A 16,281-nucleotide genomic window follows, 5' to 3' on the forward strand; every position below is an offset into this window, starting at 1 on the left:
ATAAAAATACGACCATTTTAAAAAAGAAAAAAGAAAAAAAAAACTTTTTAATTCCTTTTTATGTTAAAAACAAACCTGTTTTTTTCCTTGGTCCAATGCGATATATGCCCCCTTGGAATTGCCAAAAACCAGAAAAAGAAAAAAAAAAAAAAGGACATGGCTTTTTTTCTAAGACATTTTCCAACAAAGCCACTTTTTTGTGAGTTGGGCATTGGTCGGCTTTGGTTGTAAAGAGAACAATATACAAAGAAAAACTCCACATTTTCACCCCTGACTTTCCAAAGAAAGAGACCCACGACAACTGCACGAGAATATTGGACGGTCCACTAAACGCGCTAACTTGGAAAGTGACCCCACCATTCCCCCCAGCGCCTACGCAAAGCGTTGACCTTTCTTCCCGACAAGCAAACCCTAAGAGAGACAATAATAAAAAAATTATGAAAAAAATATAAAAAAGAAAAAAAAATCTCTTCTTTCATTTCTTCTGCCAGAAAACGCCATCGCATCTGATAATATTCCCTTTCGAAATTAGCGTTTGTTCTTTTTTTTTTTTCCTTTTTTGTTATTATCGGATTGTTTCCTTTTCGGTTAATATTTTGTTTGAAATTTTTTTGGTTCGAATGGGGAAGCCGACGGGGAAGAAGAAGATTCAAGAAGCAGCCCAGAAAGCGATCGAGGCCAGCAGGCAAAACAAGGCCGCTGCCGATCGAACGTCGAAAGCTTTCGATGAAGACACGGCGATCTTCATCAACATGTCTCAAGAGCTCAAAGAAGAAGGTAATAAACTCTTCCAAAAACGCGACCATGAAGGCGCGATGTTGAAGTACGAAAAAGCTCTTAACCTCCTCCCTAGGAACCACATCGATGTCGCTTATTTACGCAGCAACATGGCTGCTTGTTATATGCAGATGGGTCTCGGAGAGTACCCACGCGCCATTAACGAATGCAATTTGGCTTTGGAGGTTTCACCTAAATATAGCAAAGCTTTGTTGAAAAGAGCTAGGTGTTATGAAGCTTTGAATAGATTGGATTTAGCTTATAGGGATGTTTATAATGTTTTAACTATTGAGCCAAATAATTTGTCTGCTTTGGAGATTTTAGAGAGTGTTAAGAAGGCTATGGATGAGAAGGGTGTTACTGTTAATGAAAATGAAATTGGGTTGTTTAATAATGAGCCTTCCGGGGCTTCACGGTTGAGAAAAGTGGTGAAAGAGAAGTTGAGGAAGAAGAAAAACAAAGGGAAAAAAGTTGAGAAAGATGTAAAGAGTGATGATAAGGTGAAGGAAGAGAAGAAGGCGGAGGATAAGGTCGTTGTGGAGGAGAAGAAGGTTAGTATTGTTAAGGATGAAGAGATTGTTATGAAGACTATTGAGGAAGAGAAGAAGGCTGTTAAGGAAGAAACAGTGATTACAAAGACGGTGAAGTTGGTGTTTGGTGAGGATATTAGGTGGGCGCAGTTACCTGTCAAATGTACTATTAAATTGGTGAGGGATATTGTTCGGGATAGGTTTCCTGGGTTGAAGGGTATTCTTGTGAAATACAGGGATCCAGAGGGTGATTTGGTTACAATCACTACAACAGATGAACTTATGTTGGCTGAATCATCTAGTGGAGTTTCAGGAGGATCGCTTAGGTTCTATATAGTTGAAGTTAGTCCTGACCAGGAACCAGCTTATGAAGGAGTAAGTAAAGACGGGGTCGTCAAGAGTGAAGAGAAATTGAGTAATGTTGTTGGGAATGGTAATGCAGATCATGGTGTAGAAGCTATCCAGGGAACATGCGTGGAGGATTGGATTGTCCAGTTTGCACGACTGTTCAAGAACCATGTTGGGTTTGATTCTGATTCTTACTTGGATCTTCATGAACTTGGGATGAAATTATACTCGGAAGCAATGGAGGATGCTGTCACGAGTGAAGAAGCACAGGAGCTTTTTGAAATTGCTGCAGATAAGTTCCAAGAGATGGCTGCTTTGGCATTATTCAATTGGGGAAATGTTCACATGTCCAGGGCAAGGAAGCATGTGTTCTTTACAGAAGATGGTTCAACAGAATCTGTACTGGTGCAGATTAAGACTGCATATGAGTGGGCACAGAAAGAATATGTATTGGCAGCAAAGAGGTATGAGGAAGCATTGACAATTAAACCTGATTTTTATGAAGGTCTTCTTGCATTGGGGCAACAGCAGTTTGAGCAAGCAAAACTCTGTTGGTACCATGCAATTGGGAGCAAAATTGATCTAGAGACTGGGCCTTCCCAGGAAGTCCTGCAGCTTTATAACAAGGCAGAGGACAGCATGGAGAAGGGTATGCAAATGTGGGAGGAAATGGAGGAGCGACGACTGAATGGACTCTCCAAATTTGATAAGTATAAGGCCCTTTTGCAGAAAATGGGGTTAGATGGGCTGTTTAAAGATGTCTCTGCTGAAGAAGCTGCTGAGCAGGCTGCGAACATGAGTTCACAGATATACCTGTTATGGGGTACCTTGCTTTATGAGCGTTCTGTTGTGGAGTACAAGCTTGGGTTGCCAACTTGGGAAGAATGTTTGGAGGTTGCAGTTGAGAAATTTGAACTTGCTGGAGCTTCTCCAACAGATATAGCTGTTATGATAAAGAACCACTGTTCCAACAACACTGCATTGAAAGGTATATACAAAGCATTCATCTGTAAACTTCTCTTATTGCACCTGTTTTGTTGTCACTTCTGTTGCCGTTAGGAAAATTGTTTATTAGGAAAAATTGATCCCCTTAATTTTATTGCAGGGTTAGGATTCAAAATTGATGAGATCGTACAGGCATGGAATGAGATGTATGATGTGAAAAGGTGGCAAATTGGTGTTCCATCATTCCGGCTAGAACCATTGTTCCGTCGCCGGGCTCCAAAGCTTCATTCTGTCTTGGAGCATCTTTAAGTTTTCTGCTGATTGGGTATTCTTTTGGGGCATTAGACAAGTCCGTCAGTTTTGTTTAATTCATTTTCCAAGATCAGTGTTTGTGTGCTACTATGATAGGTAAGGTTAATTCTGTTCAGCTTGTTTATCTGCAATTTCCACGATTACCTTAATCTTTTAACTGTTAATCATTTTTGGTGTGATCTAGTCGTTTATGAAAAAAGAAACTGTTTTTAACATGGCATGTGATCCAGTCATTTTAATCAGTCACAAACCGAACTCACATATGTGGGTTTAGACGGGTCCTGGCTTCTAAGTCAATCATTTGTCCTTTTTTCTTTTCCTTGGCTACATGGTCTTTAATCTCGTTTGATTTATGATTCCTTTCAATCCATGTATACTGCTAATTGGACTAAGGACGTATATCGCGTTTGATCTTTTCCATAATTGCAGGTCTCTTTTTGTCTATGGACTGTTCTGTCCGGCACGTTCGTTGCATTCGGAAGCAAGGAGCAAAAGTTTGTCAAGAGTTAGTTTCCATATTGAAAGTGCAGTTTGTGATTGGGCATGTAGCCAGTTTGGTCATTCATTTTTTGTCATTTTTTTGGGAGATATTTTTCACAGTTTGAGGATAGTGGTATATGATTTGATTGGTTCATTTCCAAAGGGTAATAATTGGTTGCAAGACCACCATGTTTGTTATTCATGTAGGTCATCGATTTGTTGTACATTTCTATTCGTTTGCTCAGTTGTAGCTTGTAATATTCTGTGCTGTTCATACAGTGTAAGAATGTTTTCTTGGTATTCAAGTTAGTAGCATTCTTGATACTTTGTTTTTCATGTGTTATATTTCAGAGTGGAATTCAGTGAAATTTGGAATTTGATTTTATAGATAATTTTGATGGCAGTTCCATTTCCTTTTGTTTTTGCTATTTTCCGCAAAGAATAAGAAGGCAAAATCCTTAATGAAGAGATGGTGCTTGACAGGGAGGTGGAGTTAGATTAGAGCAAAGTTCCAAACTTGAAAAAATTCTTAAATTATTTTAAAAAATGTAAATAAATTTTATACATTTATTACGTTTAATCAAGTATTGATATTTTTATTTTAAATTAAATAGCTATTTATAACTAATGATTGATTGATCAAGTTGATATGTCATCAATTAAGTACTGATGTGATTTAACGTTGCAATTATTTGAATTGATATTTTAATTAATAATAATTAATTAATTATTAATTATAAATATTTATTCGACTTAAAATAATAATGTATGGATTTGATTAAATTTAATAAAAAAATAAAAATTTATTTGAATATTCTTAAATAATTTAGGAGTTTTTTCAAGTATTATATTCAAAAATTTTAATTTTGATGTATTTTATATTAAATTTTGATTTTTTCTTAAAAGTACAAATATTCAATGCTTTTTAATATGAAAAATTAAAAAAATTAAATTTATAATATAAAAAATTAAGAATATTAATATCTAAAAAATTATTTTAAAATACTTTTTTTTTTAAAATGGATAAATAAAGGGACAGAAGGAGTATTTATACATTCAAAATGACAGTGTATAATGGTTTAATTAGGAAATAATTCCGCGAATGAAATTACCAACTTAACCAAACTTTGATCCTAAGATGGTAAATGCACGTGTGCAGCATTGAGAGTAATACACCTGAAATGCAGCTTATATTTTCCGAGATCAACTTAACGTGTTGAAGTTATGTCTCTTTTCTTTTAACACTTTGCGTCGATTCCAGACTCAGCAGAGTGTTTGAGAGGGTGCCTTTTTTGAATTATTTAAAAAAAAAAGGCCTTTCTTTCTTTATCCTTCTTCCTTCGACGAGAAGGCGAGCCCAACCGCAATACCGATTCTGAATCTGAATCCAATTCCGTCGAAAGATTGCGGGGCTTTTGCTCGATCTCGAGCTCAATGGACAAAATCAGAAGAGCATCGCATGCGGGATCTTGGTACACCGATAACCGTAAGTCCTTTCATGCGCTTGCGAAACCCTAACGATTTTCATGATCTAACTCCGATTCGTGCTTTTGCTTGCTTTTACGAATGATCGAGTGGAAACAAAAGGTGACGTTTAATTCGAGAGCGAGAGAGAGAATCAATGAGGAGCTGCGTAATTTTGGAGAGTTAATTGAAGTAGTGATCTTTCTCGGATGAAATTAGTCATTAGTTAAATGAAGCTGTAAGAATTGAAGATTTTAATTAGAATTAAGTGTTGAAGTAGAAAATTGTTCACTGGACTGATCTTCAGAAGTTGAGAAGATGAATAATTTCAACTTATGTTCGAAAGGCTCGAGTTAATTCATGCCTTAAATGTAGCTTATTACCTTTGCAATCCGAACTTCTAGGAAAAAGCAAATGAAAAGAAATCATCGTTTTATATAGTCCAGAATTTGATGAATAAAATGGCTTAGGGAGAGTCTTGATGTTCCTGGCTATGCAAATATTGCTTTATTCTTAATTTTGTTACCCTGCTGATTTTCATCCTTGCTTTCTACTTAATTCTTTTCTCAGCGAGAAAATTAGCTGAAGAGCTTGATGGATGGATTAGGGCGGCTGGCTTGGCTAAATCTTCTGATGTAAGAGGTGTAATTGCTCCGTAAGTTGTTCTGTCACCCCATTGCTTGTTCCTCTGCTAACAGAAACTGAAATTTTATTGTATTCTATTGTTTCTGTTTTGATGGTGGCTTGGGAATTTCAGGCATGCGGGCTATTCATATTCAGGTCGTGCTGCTGCCTATGCTTTTGGAAACATAGACCCAATGAACATGTGCGCCATTTTATTACACTTCTCCTCTTTTAGTTGTTATAGTTTAATATCATATTGTATAAAGTAAAGTATAATATCATATTGTATAAAGTAAAGTATAATATCATATTGTATAAAGGAAAGGTCCTCATTGTTTTCTAATCATTACTCATTGTTTGAGCTAAATTTGTTCAAATATTTTGTACGGACTGCTTTCTGAACATTATTGTGTTTGAACAAAAACTAATTACTTCATCTGCTTCGCTTATTGCTAAAACTTACTGATATGTGAGAAAATTTACAATTTCAGTTCTCGGGTATTCCTTCTCGGACCATCTCACCATTATTACACTACAAAATGTGAGCTGTCAATAGCTACAGTTTACAAGACACCTATAGGGGACCTACCTATTGATTTGGAAGGTGAGTGATGACCATTTCCATTTGTAGCTGAATTTTTTTTCTTGTCAGATTAGCTTTGATGCGAAGTCCAGCATGATTTCCTACATATTGTATTCAGCTAATTGACTGCGGTTTTTGGTTTTGTTATATTTTTTTTCCCTCTGGGTTTGTTGAATGGCTTGTGAAAGGGCCGTTTTTGTTTAAGTGTTCTCGTGTTCTGTTTCCTTATTTTTTTCCTTCTAAGCTTCGTTTTTTCATTCATATAAAACCCAAATATAATCATATTTGTTTCATCTTTCAGTCATTGAAGAGCTGAAAGCTACTGGAAAATTTGAATTGATGGATCTTCGAGTTGATGAAGCTGAGCATAGCATGGAAATGCACTTGCCATATCTTTCTAAAGTATTTGAGGGGTAAGTTTTTTCCATAAATTAAATAAGGTTCTCCACTTGTTTCTAATTGAAGCGGATTTTGGGTGATTGTGATACAGGCATCCAGTGAAAATTGTACCCATTTTGGTTGGTGCTCTTAGTGCTGAAAATGAAACAATGTACGGAAAGTTGTTGGCCAAATATGTAGATGATCCTAATAATTTCTTCTCTGTGTCATCTGATTTTTGTCACTGGGGTTCCCGGTATGTTGGATTCGGTATCTTTTTCCTCATAAATTTCATCTTCATTGAGAATGATGCACTTAAAACATGTCATTGCATTTATACAAGCCACATTTCAGAATATAGATGTGGGCTAGTTACCAGCAACCCTGCCTATCCCATCCCCAAACCCCTGAAAGGGAGGTAGCACACATGTGATGGAGACTGTTAAGTTATCCTGATAATGTGAAATGTTATTTGTATTTCTGGTCTTATTACTCTTCAAAAGTGTCAGACACCACTCATTCAGCTAGTGCATAGATGATGTTTATTCACTCTATACCTTGAAAGTATATATATACTTTCTTTTCTTTTAAACAAATCCTATTGTTCAATTTTTTTATCCATGGCTCTTTTATATGATATGCACCAGCCAAGCTTATTAAATGTTTAGACAGATACCAATTATGGTTTTGTACATTGTGTCACAAATTTCTAACTTTTGGTTTTAGTGCCAGTTTCAATTACATGCACTACGAGAAAAAGTATGGAGCCATACACAAGTCAATTGAGGCCTTAGACAAGATGGGCATGGATATAATAGAAACAGGAGATGCAGATGCATTCAAACAATATTTGTTAGAGTATGACAACACTATCTGTGGACGCCATCCGATTAGTGTTTTCCTTCATGTAAGTACCTAAAGCTTCCTTGAAAGCTAGCAAAAGGGTTTTGACAAATGAAGATTTTATTCTTCCAAAAACATCAATCAGCCTATGGCCTTACTTGGCTAATCTGTGGATATTTCAGATGCTGAAGCACAGCTCAACAAAAATAAAGCTCAAATTCCTCCGGTACGAGCAATCAAGTCAGTGCAAAACTATGAGAGACAGTAGTGTAAGTTATGCATCCGCAGCAGCAAAGGTGGAAGCTTGAAGAAGTAAAATACAGCATTCTTGCCGGTGTGTGAGAATTTCCGGATTTGAACGTAATGTCTTAAACTTAATTACCGTGCATTTGCATGACCAATAATCCTACTCGTTTACGCAAATTACGGATATGCTTTCTGTTGGTTTCAGTTTTAAAAATTGTGTGTTTGATGCGGATGCATTATTTAAGAAGGCTGACTTCAATGTTTCCTTATTAAGAAGTTGTTTAGAAAAGCATGACAAAAATGGCATGCTTTGTCTTAGTATAAAAGCAGCAATTTCTACCACTGCTCTTTCATGTGATATGTGGAGAGAGATACGAAGGAGTAAGTGGATACACTTTCGAAGGGGCAAGACAATAAATAAGAACCTAAAGATTTTGTTTGAATTGTTAGAAGGGTGTAGTATCGTTGGTCTAGGTAACCCCGAATTACAAATTCTTTTTTTCCTATTGTAAGAACGGCCCTTTTTTATTATTATTTTCCTTGAGGTAATCAAACCAAACCATATGGTGAAAAACTTTTTAACATTTAAAAAATTTGCAACGCTCAAACATAGGATCCCAAGCGCAAATATCAAAATATATACAAAAGTTACCAAGATTTTTCATTCTTCGAGCATGCTGTTTGCAATTGCAGACCCATTTTCACCCACATACCATGTATTTCCGTGTTGCGGAGGCTCCAAAACGATTACTCCACCGTCTGTCAGTCCCACTGCAAATTGGGTTGATTTCTGGGGATGTGCGGCTATAGCGAAGGGGTATACGTTTAATCTGCAGAATTACTTGGAAATCAGATTCCATTGATGTTATCGTGGGGAAGGGAAAAGGAATGTCGTCTAGCAGGAAAAACGTGGACATAAACATGAATGGTTAGGCACTCGTAATGGGAGTTTGCTGCATGAACCACGTGACATACCTTGCACTGGTAGGAAGATAAGCGGTGGGAATGATCTGGCATTTTAGTTCAAGATCAGAAGCACCGAATATTGCCACGGTTCCATCGGTAAAGCAGGCATATACCATCTGGCTATCGCATGAGTATGTTGCTTGCGAAATTCTTGTGGAATCTTCTGGAACCCACTGCGGAAACAAAAAGAGAGAAGATTGTTGTTGTACTTGAATCATCAACAGCATACTGACAAGAACAGAGCTTTGAGAGAGAGAAACCTGCTGTACACATGTTAAGTCTTTGGCTTCATGAATAGAAAGCTGGGTCTCATGTACGACAAGGAAGTGTATTTGATCCAGATGAAACTGGACCTGGGTATTTGACTCCAATACTGGCATTCTCTCATCAGGCAACTGCAAGGATTTGCTTTTACATTTCTCCCATCCATCAGGATTCCACGTAAAAATCTGCAGTTAGAGTTGAGTTTTCGCAACAATTTACCGATGAGTTCTCATATAGTTATAAAAGTCTCAGGTATGCATGATGCCATAAATATAAAAAAACCAACCTGAGCATCTGCTCCAGAAGAAACAAGCACATTCATGGTTTTAGAGAACGCAAGACCAGTGACTTTTCCTGAATGGCCCTTAAGCCTGCTTTTAATCTGCGTGAATAAGAGCAACAAGCTTTTATGGATGTCTCTTCAGAACAGTAACAGGTGCAGGTAATGATATTGGTCTGTTTAAGGAGGGAAAACATGCCTTTGTCAGACGGACATTATATATCAATATAGTGCAATCGTCCATTCCAATAGCAACTATGTTGTTATCTTGAGGGTGGAACGCCAGACTTGTTGTTGCCGGTGATGGCGGCATGATAGACATCATTGTCTGTGCTCAACAAAGAATGAGAGGTCAGCATGAAAACTAACATGATCGCGCATGCAGGATCAGATGCATGAATCTCATTGAATTTATGAGAAACTGTTATATGAAAGTTAATTAAGTAATAAATGTAACCCAACAAGCACATGTGTGATTATAGTTAACTAGTATGTCTGCACAAGTCAATACATTAGTCTGTAAGACAATGGAAGAGGGCCAACTTTGGTTAATGAACTATTATTCGTGTTTGAATCAAACATAAATTGGAAGGAATTCTCAACATAATGCATAGGATTTTTCAGGTAACCTTAAATGTCAACATGTTGAACAGGGAAATTGTCCCTCCTGATGCTGACAATAGATATGAATCATTCTTTGACAGAGCCAAACAAGGCACAGCCTCTTCAAGCTTGCTGCCTGTAAGGTCATTGGTCATTGGTTGTGAGCAGCTTCTTGGTTGCCACAATTGAGGGGGAACATTGGTTGTAGCCTGCATCGAACATCTCAACAAAATCACTTGCAGAACTTCCAAGCCTTAAGAACTAGAAACTGAAAGCAGAAACATTTTAAGTATTTCTTGGTTCTTTGTTACCTTTCCACTCAAATTGAGGTCATTCTGAGGCCATTTCCAAAGCAAATGAGTGGCATTTGAAGCTAATGCCAAAATGGCATTACCTGCATTGGTGTATATCAGCCTCGATATCTGCAGTGGTCAAAGAAAGAGCTTATCATAACATTACTCTGCAGTTTGTAACCTGATTAATTAAGCTTTGAAGGTTCTGCATCTTAGAGATTTCACTCTCTCAAAGCAAACGTTCCGAAACTTGATTGTTGAAAGCGAAAAATGATGAAATTATTTGCAAAAAAAATTTGAACTTGTAAAATTCTTCTCCTACACATCAAACTACTTCTTATTGACGATATTTACCTTATCTGCTTTCCCATGACCACTGAGTTGCAAGGACTGGCACTGAGAAGGTCTGTTGATTTGGACAATCTTCCAAACATCTGTTTTGTTGTTGATATTGTCCATAAATTTATTGTTCACATCCTTGAAGCTCTCTTCATTGCAATTCTGCATGAAGGGTAATATGTTAGCATATGACACATGTTCCAATAAAAATGGACATTTAGCACAATAAGATAGCATATGGAAAGAATCATTTCATGATTACTCACACTTGGGACTTCTCCATCAGCTTCTCCAGAGCTAGCAACAGTTGAACTTGGATTTATTACAAGCTGTACCAAACAAAATGAATCAGGGAAGATAAATTTTCTACCAGAAGCAGTAGGATAACGATTAAAAGCTGACCTTTCTCAAAGCATCAGAGACATCTGAAGACATATCAACAAAATCCTTTTCTAAAGCATTCAGCAACTGAAGACCATAATCCGCTGCCAAGATCTTGATTTTGTTCTCGTTTGCAGCAACAGCCAACAAGGTGCCCTCCTTGTTGAAGCGAATATGCGGGTTTGCCTTCAAATTAGAAAAGAAGTAGATGTTTAACTTCTATCATCCTTCTTTCTCTACATAACACTCTTAAGAAGTAAAATTTAAAGACTGAACAACTTACTGGTAAGCCTCCTTCTGCATCGATAGTTGTCAAAAGCTCAACCTTATCCATATCCCATATTTTAATAACGTGGTCATCAGCAGCGGCCAAGAACTTGTCCTTGGTTAGACCAAACTGCACAACGGCGGAAGAATTTTTGCAAAGTCCTTGGTAGGTTCTTTTTGCACCACCTTCACTTTCATTCCATTCAACAAGAAATGACTCTCCATTTTTATTAGTTCCACATGAGAAAAGCCTGTGAAAGAGTTCACTTACAACACCAAAAATTTAGCTCGTCTTTTATTTGGAAATATAACATTACAAATCATGAATGGAGGTTCATGGAAAACAAATCAAACCTTCTACTATCAGCACTATATGCCATTGTTGTGCATGCCAGACCTGGAGCATCAAAATGAACTCTGGCTCTCAAGTTATCATATAACCATGCTTTTATCTTGCCATCCACTGATGTTGAAAAGATAAACTGGAGGAAAAAGTATAAATTGTCTTATACAATGACCAACAAATAAAACATAAGTGAAATGCCCCACATTATCATCATAAAAAAATCAGTATAGTTGAATCAAGAGTAGTTCTTACATGGATATCTTCCTTGTAATGAGGGCAGAGAGAATAGACAGGAGCCTCGTGGCCTTCTAAATTATGCATTTGTACTCCAGTAATTGCATCCCACACCTAAAAAGAATCAACTAGTTAATTGATCACTTTCTCCATGATGCAAAATTACTATCTGAGATAAAAGGATATTGAAAAGAAACTACCTTAATTATCTTGTCATCACCACCAGTTATGACCATAAGTTGCTTTTGAGGTGTAGAGAATACTAAATCATTAACACCTCCAACATGAGCATCAATCTAAATTTTACAAGAAAAAGAAAATAAAATTTAATTTCAGATCCAGACTAGCGAAATCAATCATTGTAGAATTGGAGCAAAGACATGAAACTACCTCCAACTTTTGCTGAACATCAGTGTCACCAAGGTAAGAATACAATTGCACAATATGTTTTGAATATGCAACCCCTATTTAAAGGCAGAGCAAAAATACGTGGTTCAATCAAAACAATATCCGAATCATTTTCTGAATGAAGTTTTCCAGTATCTCTTTAAACTTACCAAAGAGAGAACCAGTAGAGCTCCAAGCAACGCGATTAACAGACATACATGGATCTTTCATCATAGCTGTCTGCATGTATTCAAATTGGTTCAGGTTTATCGTCATGCAAGTGACAAAACTAATTTCTTGCTAAGATATATAACAAAGTCATGAAGGGGACAAACCTTGAATATCATTGAGCATGCTCCAATATTCCAAACCATAAAATTTCTTGAAAGCAATTTTTCCCCTGAATTAACATCCCACAACACTATGTCCCCAATGTTGGTTCCAACTGAAAGAACCAAACGTAGTAGGTAAACATCAGTCAAAATAGAATATTCAATCAAATAATCTCTCTATAAAACTGACAAGAAGTTAGGGAGGGAGATCATGCAGACCAACTAACCTAGCAGAAAAGTCTGATATACAGGATGAAATTCCATGCTCATTGGAGAATTCACCTCATTCAATATCCGTGCAACAGTCTTGGGCAAGTCGGGATGGCTGATTGGTACAATATTTTGTAACATATCATTATTCATGGAGATAATGGACAAGTCATCAAAAATGTTGGGTGAAGGGCTGTGATTTCGACCAAGATGCGGAATAGCAGATGTAACCTAAGCATACACAGGTAAACGAATAATTTTAGAAATAGTGGTGAAAAGTAAAGCTGTAGTAAACTCAATCCAGGTTACCTCATCTTCAGTTCCCAATAGGCTTTTTTGAGACATAGTATGTGAATCCCCAATATTATTTGAAGTTGTAGCTACCAATTAAGAGGTAATAAAAAGGTAAGAAAACATTGTCAATGTACAGAATGAATTCACAAAATCGCCTCGATTCTGAGATCCAACAACAGACCAACAAAAGTGTTACAACCACTACCTAGTGTTATTGGACCACTGAGATACATGTCCTCATTAGAAACAGCATGAGTTAAAGCAGATGGACCAGAAATCCTGCTGGCTGGGAAATCTGGCACTGATGCATCTTGAGAAGGCTAAACATGAAAATTTCAAACGTTCTATAAGTATCATAATAAAGATAATCACTGGCCTCAAAATTGCCTTCTTTTCTTACCACTAAATTCTCAGTTGACTGCATGAACAAATGATTCTGTTGCCATTGACAAACATGATCCTCAAAGAGGGTATTTACATCAGGATTTGGCTGAGGATATTTACATTGAATGTGCTGCCAGTTCAGGCTGTCAGATCACAAGGAAAAATTAGTTCTATCTCAATGTCTAACAGAGAAGTCTAGAAATAAAGAAAAATTCAATAGATACAACAGATAGATTTAAAAGTGATTACAATTAACTTAATTAAAGAGTTGAATGAATTTAACTTTTTACTGAGAAAAGGTTAATGTAACATAAAGGAGAAGGAAAACCAACAGATTGAGAGAAAGGCTGCTACCCTTGATTAATGAGACGTCGCAACCTTTGGCTTTTGATGCTTGGAAATTTCAATTTCCCATGGAAGTTGGGGTTTGCCTCAATAAGTTTCTTAATTTCATCCATCAAAACTTTCCTTGAAGATTCTACATCTCCATACATAGAGAGCGACTCATGTTCCCTGTTAAACCCAGATGGATCTTTTAACTCTCCTTTGTATCATCATGCTAATGTTATAAAAAAATCTGAAATTAAGAGACTAGTACAAAACATATACCTGAAATCATCTAATGTTAAAAGCTGAGTCATCTCTCTGAATAGCTCTTCATTACCTGCAGCAAAGACTTTCAAGTCCTTCATCAGGATATCCAAAGCCTTTGCACGATCATTACTGCACCACGACAAACCAATTTCATGAAAAGTAAGAGCTAGACACATAATATCTGCATGAAGATGCTTATCTGAATGTCTTATAGAAAAACTCAATAGCTTACTTGTCCAACGCCTCAAGGAAATTCTGCTTTCTGATTTCAAAATAAATCTTGGTCGAATACTTATTGCTGTCCACATTTGTGAAACCAGAAAGATATTTCTCAACCTTGTCCCACTTTCCGGTATGCACCATGTCTTCTACAAACTCCATGTCAAAGTAACATCCACTTTCACGCTCAAGCCTACAGATGAAATCGGTGAAAAACGGAATATATACATGGAAAAACATCAGAATTTAAGCACAAGATGAATAGAAGCTTACATATGAGCTGTTCTTGTATATCCTTCATCGTTGCAGAACTGTAAGATTAAGAAAAGTAGTTCTTTATTGAGAGTAGACCTCTTCTCAGTAGCCATGAATCCTCCTCTCTGAAACTTCTCCAAATTTTCACATGAGTTACTTTCGCAACAAAAAAGTACTGATAATATAAATATGCTACACAAACAAGTAAAAAAAATTCGAAACGGAAACAGAAAATGACTCAGATTTCCTTCTCGTCCTTCATTTCTTCGTTATCAACTAAAGAGAGTAAAGTTTCACCTTTGATTTCAAGAATTCAAACTCCAATAGATAATCTCGTCTCGAATCCTAGCCAATTGAACACACAAAATAAAGCTTTTATAAAAACATTCAGCTAATCCAAAGTAAAATAGATCAACAATCGAGAGTGATCATCAACAAAAACAGCGAAAAAAAGGCAACCTATACGCAGTTCCGATCGAAAACAGAGAAAGCGATCAACTTACCGCGAAAGCCGAAACTCCTTCTAGTCTTCTACGTCCTTGATCCGTCCATTTTCTCATTAACGAAACAAAACTTAGGATTCGATTGACGATCAAAAAAACAGATTAAAAACCTTTCAAAGAAAAAAAAGCGACAGATCAAAAGATAAACCAAAAAGAAAAAGAAAAACAAGTTAATCCAATCCCAAATTACCGAAGCGACCGAGGTTCGACTGTTAATAAAAGGGAATTTAATATAAAAAGATAAAAGTTGACCGATCAGAGCCGTTATTGTAAGCTTAAAACGGATATATATCAGACAAAGAAAAATTAAAGTGAGAAAATAAAAAAGAAATGCAAAAAATATAAAAAGTGAAAGGAACAAAAGAAAAGTTGTACTAGTAAATAAGAGAAAAAGCTTTCTCCCAAAGGCTTACCCTGACTGACGGCGATCCAGCTAGCTTCAACCGCTCCCGCCTAGGTCTTTTCTCGCTCGCGACTCGTCTTCGCTGTTTGAAACGGAATAGAAGTAGAAAGACTGAGGCAAATTAATACTGAAAAAACTGACAAAAGAAAAAAATAATGATAAGCACTCGGACTTATATAATTCTGTAAGGTTGGATCCGAAAAGTGGGCTCCACTCTTGACAAATGTTTTCTGGTGCCGACGAACCGTACAACATTTAGTGGACTTTGTCCGTGATTATTCATATTTTATTGCAATTCGATTAAAAATTAATATTTAATATTTGAATTCGGTTATTAGTATTAATAAAATAAAAAATAATTTTTAAAATTAAAATCAATTCATACAAATAATTTAAAATAATTAATAAGTATTACATCTATTAGAATTAACTTATAAACAAAATATATAATCAAAATTTAATATTTTAAAAACAGATAAATATTATTCAATTTGTATCTGATTATATATTTAATCGGGTTAAATGGCATACAATACCGAATTATAAAGGATTCATTGTCAATCCTTAAATTGTAAGATTAAAAGGAAAGTCGGTAAAATATTGATTATGTTTCCTTTTTTTCTTCTATTTCCTTTTTTGGTTTCTTTTACCAACAACCTTACAAAAAGATAAATTTTTGGTTGTTTTTTTCCTTTTTGTACAAAAATATTGGTACATGCACTTTTTTAAATTACCAATGAAAATAGAAAAATACTTGATGACAAAAGAAAGTTTGTTAATGACAAGGCGCTGTTTGGTTTAGGCTTCATGCTATATATATATGAAATATTGAATCTTAATAAAAGGATTTAAGTGAGGTTAACGTGTCATTCTCGTATATAATCAATTACTTCTTACCACTTCAAATCAAAATGAAGAAAAGCAAAATTATTTAATTAGGTTAAATTATACAATTACTCCCTATCATATCATCATATTCAATACTACATCAACAAAAATATATCATGTTAATACAGTTAAATATCATATTAACATAGATAATAGGAAAAAGTTTAATACTGTTAATGATTAAAATTGACATTATCAATTTTTGAAAACTATAAAATTTCAATTTTTACAAATTATTATACATGAACTAAATCTATCATATTGACAAACTATATGGAATAATTGAATAATTTGACCACTTATATATAT

At 35.7% G+C, this 16,281-nt stretch overlaps 3 protein-coding genes across 6 annotated transcripts; 2 read left to right on the forward strand and 1 right to left on the reverse strand.

Annotated features, from left to right (window-relative positions):
• LOC18587751 lies at positions 444-3,777 on the forward strand. Its single transcript, XM_018128477.1, has 3 exons — positions 444-2,643; positions 2,761-3,008; positions 3,342-3,777. Exons 1-2 carry the CDS (start codon positions 621-623, stop codon positions 2,907-2,909), a joined length of 2,172 nt encoding a protein of 723 aa, XP_017983966.1. The 5' UTR covers positions 444-620; the 3' UTR covers positions 2,910-3,008; positions 3,342-3,777.
• LOC18587752 (protein MEMO1) lies at positions 4,616-7,872 on the forward strand. 2 transcript variants are annotated; one of them, XM_018127660.1, is made up of 8 exons: positions 4,616-4,878; positions 5,427-5,511; positions 5,614-5,682; positions 5,972-6,084; positions 6,365-6,476; positions 6,554-6,697; positions 7,168-7,348; positions 7,467-7,872. In XM_018127660.1, the coding sequence occupies exons 1-8, from the start codon at positions 4,827-4,829 to the stop codon at positions 7,590-7,592; spliced, it is 882 nt and encodes a 293-aa protein (XP_017983149.1). In that variant the 5' UTR covers positions 4,616-4,826; the 3' UTR covers positions 7,593-7,872. The 2 variants fall into 2 exon arrangements, with proteins under 2 accessions (XP_017983149.1, XP_007011798.1); XM_007011736.2 differs by having other exon boundaries at positions 7,174-7,348.
• LOC18587753 (topless-related protein 1) lies at positions 8,037-15,205 on the reverse strand. Of its 3 annotated transcripts, none has more exons than XM_018127658.1 (28): positions 15,095-15,205; positions 14,682-14,791; positions 14,476-14,523; positions 14,197-14,303; positions 13,937-14,116; positions 13,720-13,833; positions 13,465-13,623; positions 13,127-13,253; positions 12,932-13,046; positions 12,742-12,812; positions 12,450-12,663; positions 12,226-12,335; positions 12,061-12,130; positions 11,894-11,967; positions 11,704-11,799; positions 11,522-11,617; positions 11,278-11,405; positions 10,940-11,189; positions 10,678-10,842; positions 10,542-10,604; positions 10,291-10,437; positions 9,955-10,065; positions 9,670-9,852; positions 9,240-9,368; positions 9,047-9,142; positions 8,757-8,945; positions 8,506-8,669; positions 8,037-8,360 (listed from the first exon to the last, which is right to left on the reverse strand). In XM_018127658.1, exons 2-28 carry the CDS (start codon positions 14,736-14,738, stop codon positions 8,192-8,194), a joined length of 3,432 nt encoding a protein of 1,143 aa, XP_017983147.1. In that variant the 5' UTR covers positions 14,739-14,791; positions 15,095-15,205; the 3' UTR covers positions 8,037-8,191. The 3 variants fall into 3 exon arrangements, with proteins under 3 accessions (XP_017983147.1, XP_017983148.1, XP_017983146.1); XM_018127659.1 differs by having other exon boundaries at positions 10,940-11,174; positions 14,197-14,309; XM_018127657.1 differs by having other exon boundaries at positions 14,197-14,309.

Source organism: Theobroma cacao, chromosome 9 (genome assembly GCF_000208745.1).
Source record: "Theobroma cacao cultivar B97-61/B2 chromosome 9, Criollo_cocoa_genome_V2, whole genome shotgun sequence".
NCBI lineage: Eukaryota > Viridiplantae > Streptophyta > Magnoliopsida > Malvales > Malvaceae > Theobroma > Theobroma cacao.

What these genes read in the sequence shown, in the direction of transcription:
- LOC18587753 (XM_018127657.1), bottom strand. Translation starts at nt 14,738, where the DNA reads ATGAGAAAATGGACGGATCAAGGACGTAGAAGACTAGAAGGAGTTTCG. An exon ending in ATGTTCAGCAAAAGTTGGAG is followed by an intron (nt 11,800 to 11,893) that starts GTAGTTTCATGT and finishes TGTAAAATTTAG; the next exon opens with ATTGATGCTCATGTTGGAGG. An exon ending in ACCTCAATTTGAGTGGAAAG is followed by an intron (nt 9,853 to 9,954) that starts GTAACAAAGAAC and finishes TGTTCGATGCAG; the next exon opens with GCTACAACCAATGTTCCCCC.
- LOC18587751 (XM_018128477.1), top strand. Translation starts at nt 621, where the DNA reads ATGGGGAAGCCGACGGGGAAGAAGAAGATTCAAGAAGCAGCCCAGAAA. An exon ending in CAACAACACTGCATTGAAAG is followed by an intron (nt 2,644 to 2,760) that starts GTATATACAAAG and finishes ATTTTATTGCAG; the next exon opens with GGTTAGGATTCAAAATTGAT.
- LOC18587752 (XM_018127660.1), top strand. Translation starts at nt 4,827, where the DNA reads ATGGACAAAATCAGAAGAGCATCGCATGCGGGATCTTGGTACACCGAT. An exon ending in AACATAGACCCAATGAACAT is followed by an intron (nt 5,683 to 5,971) that starts GTGCGCCATTTT and finishes TTACAATTTCAG; the next exon opens with TTCTCGGGTATTCCTTCTCG. An exon ending in CGATTAGTGTTTTCCTTCAT is followed by an intron (nt 7,349 to 7,466) that starts GTAAGTACCTAA and finishes TGGATATTTCAG; the next exon opens with ATGCTGAAGCACAGCTCAAC.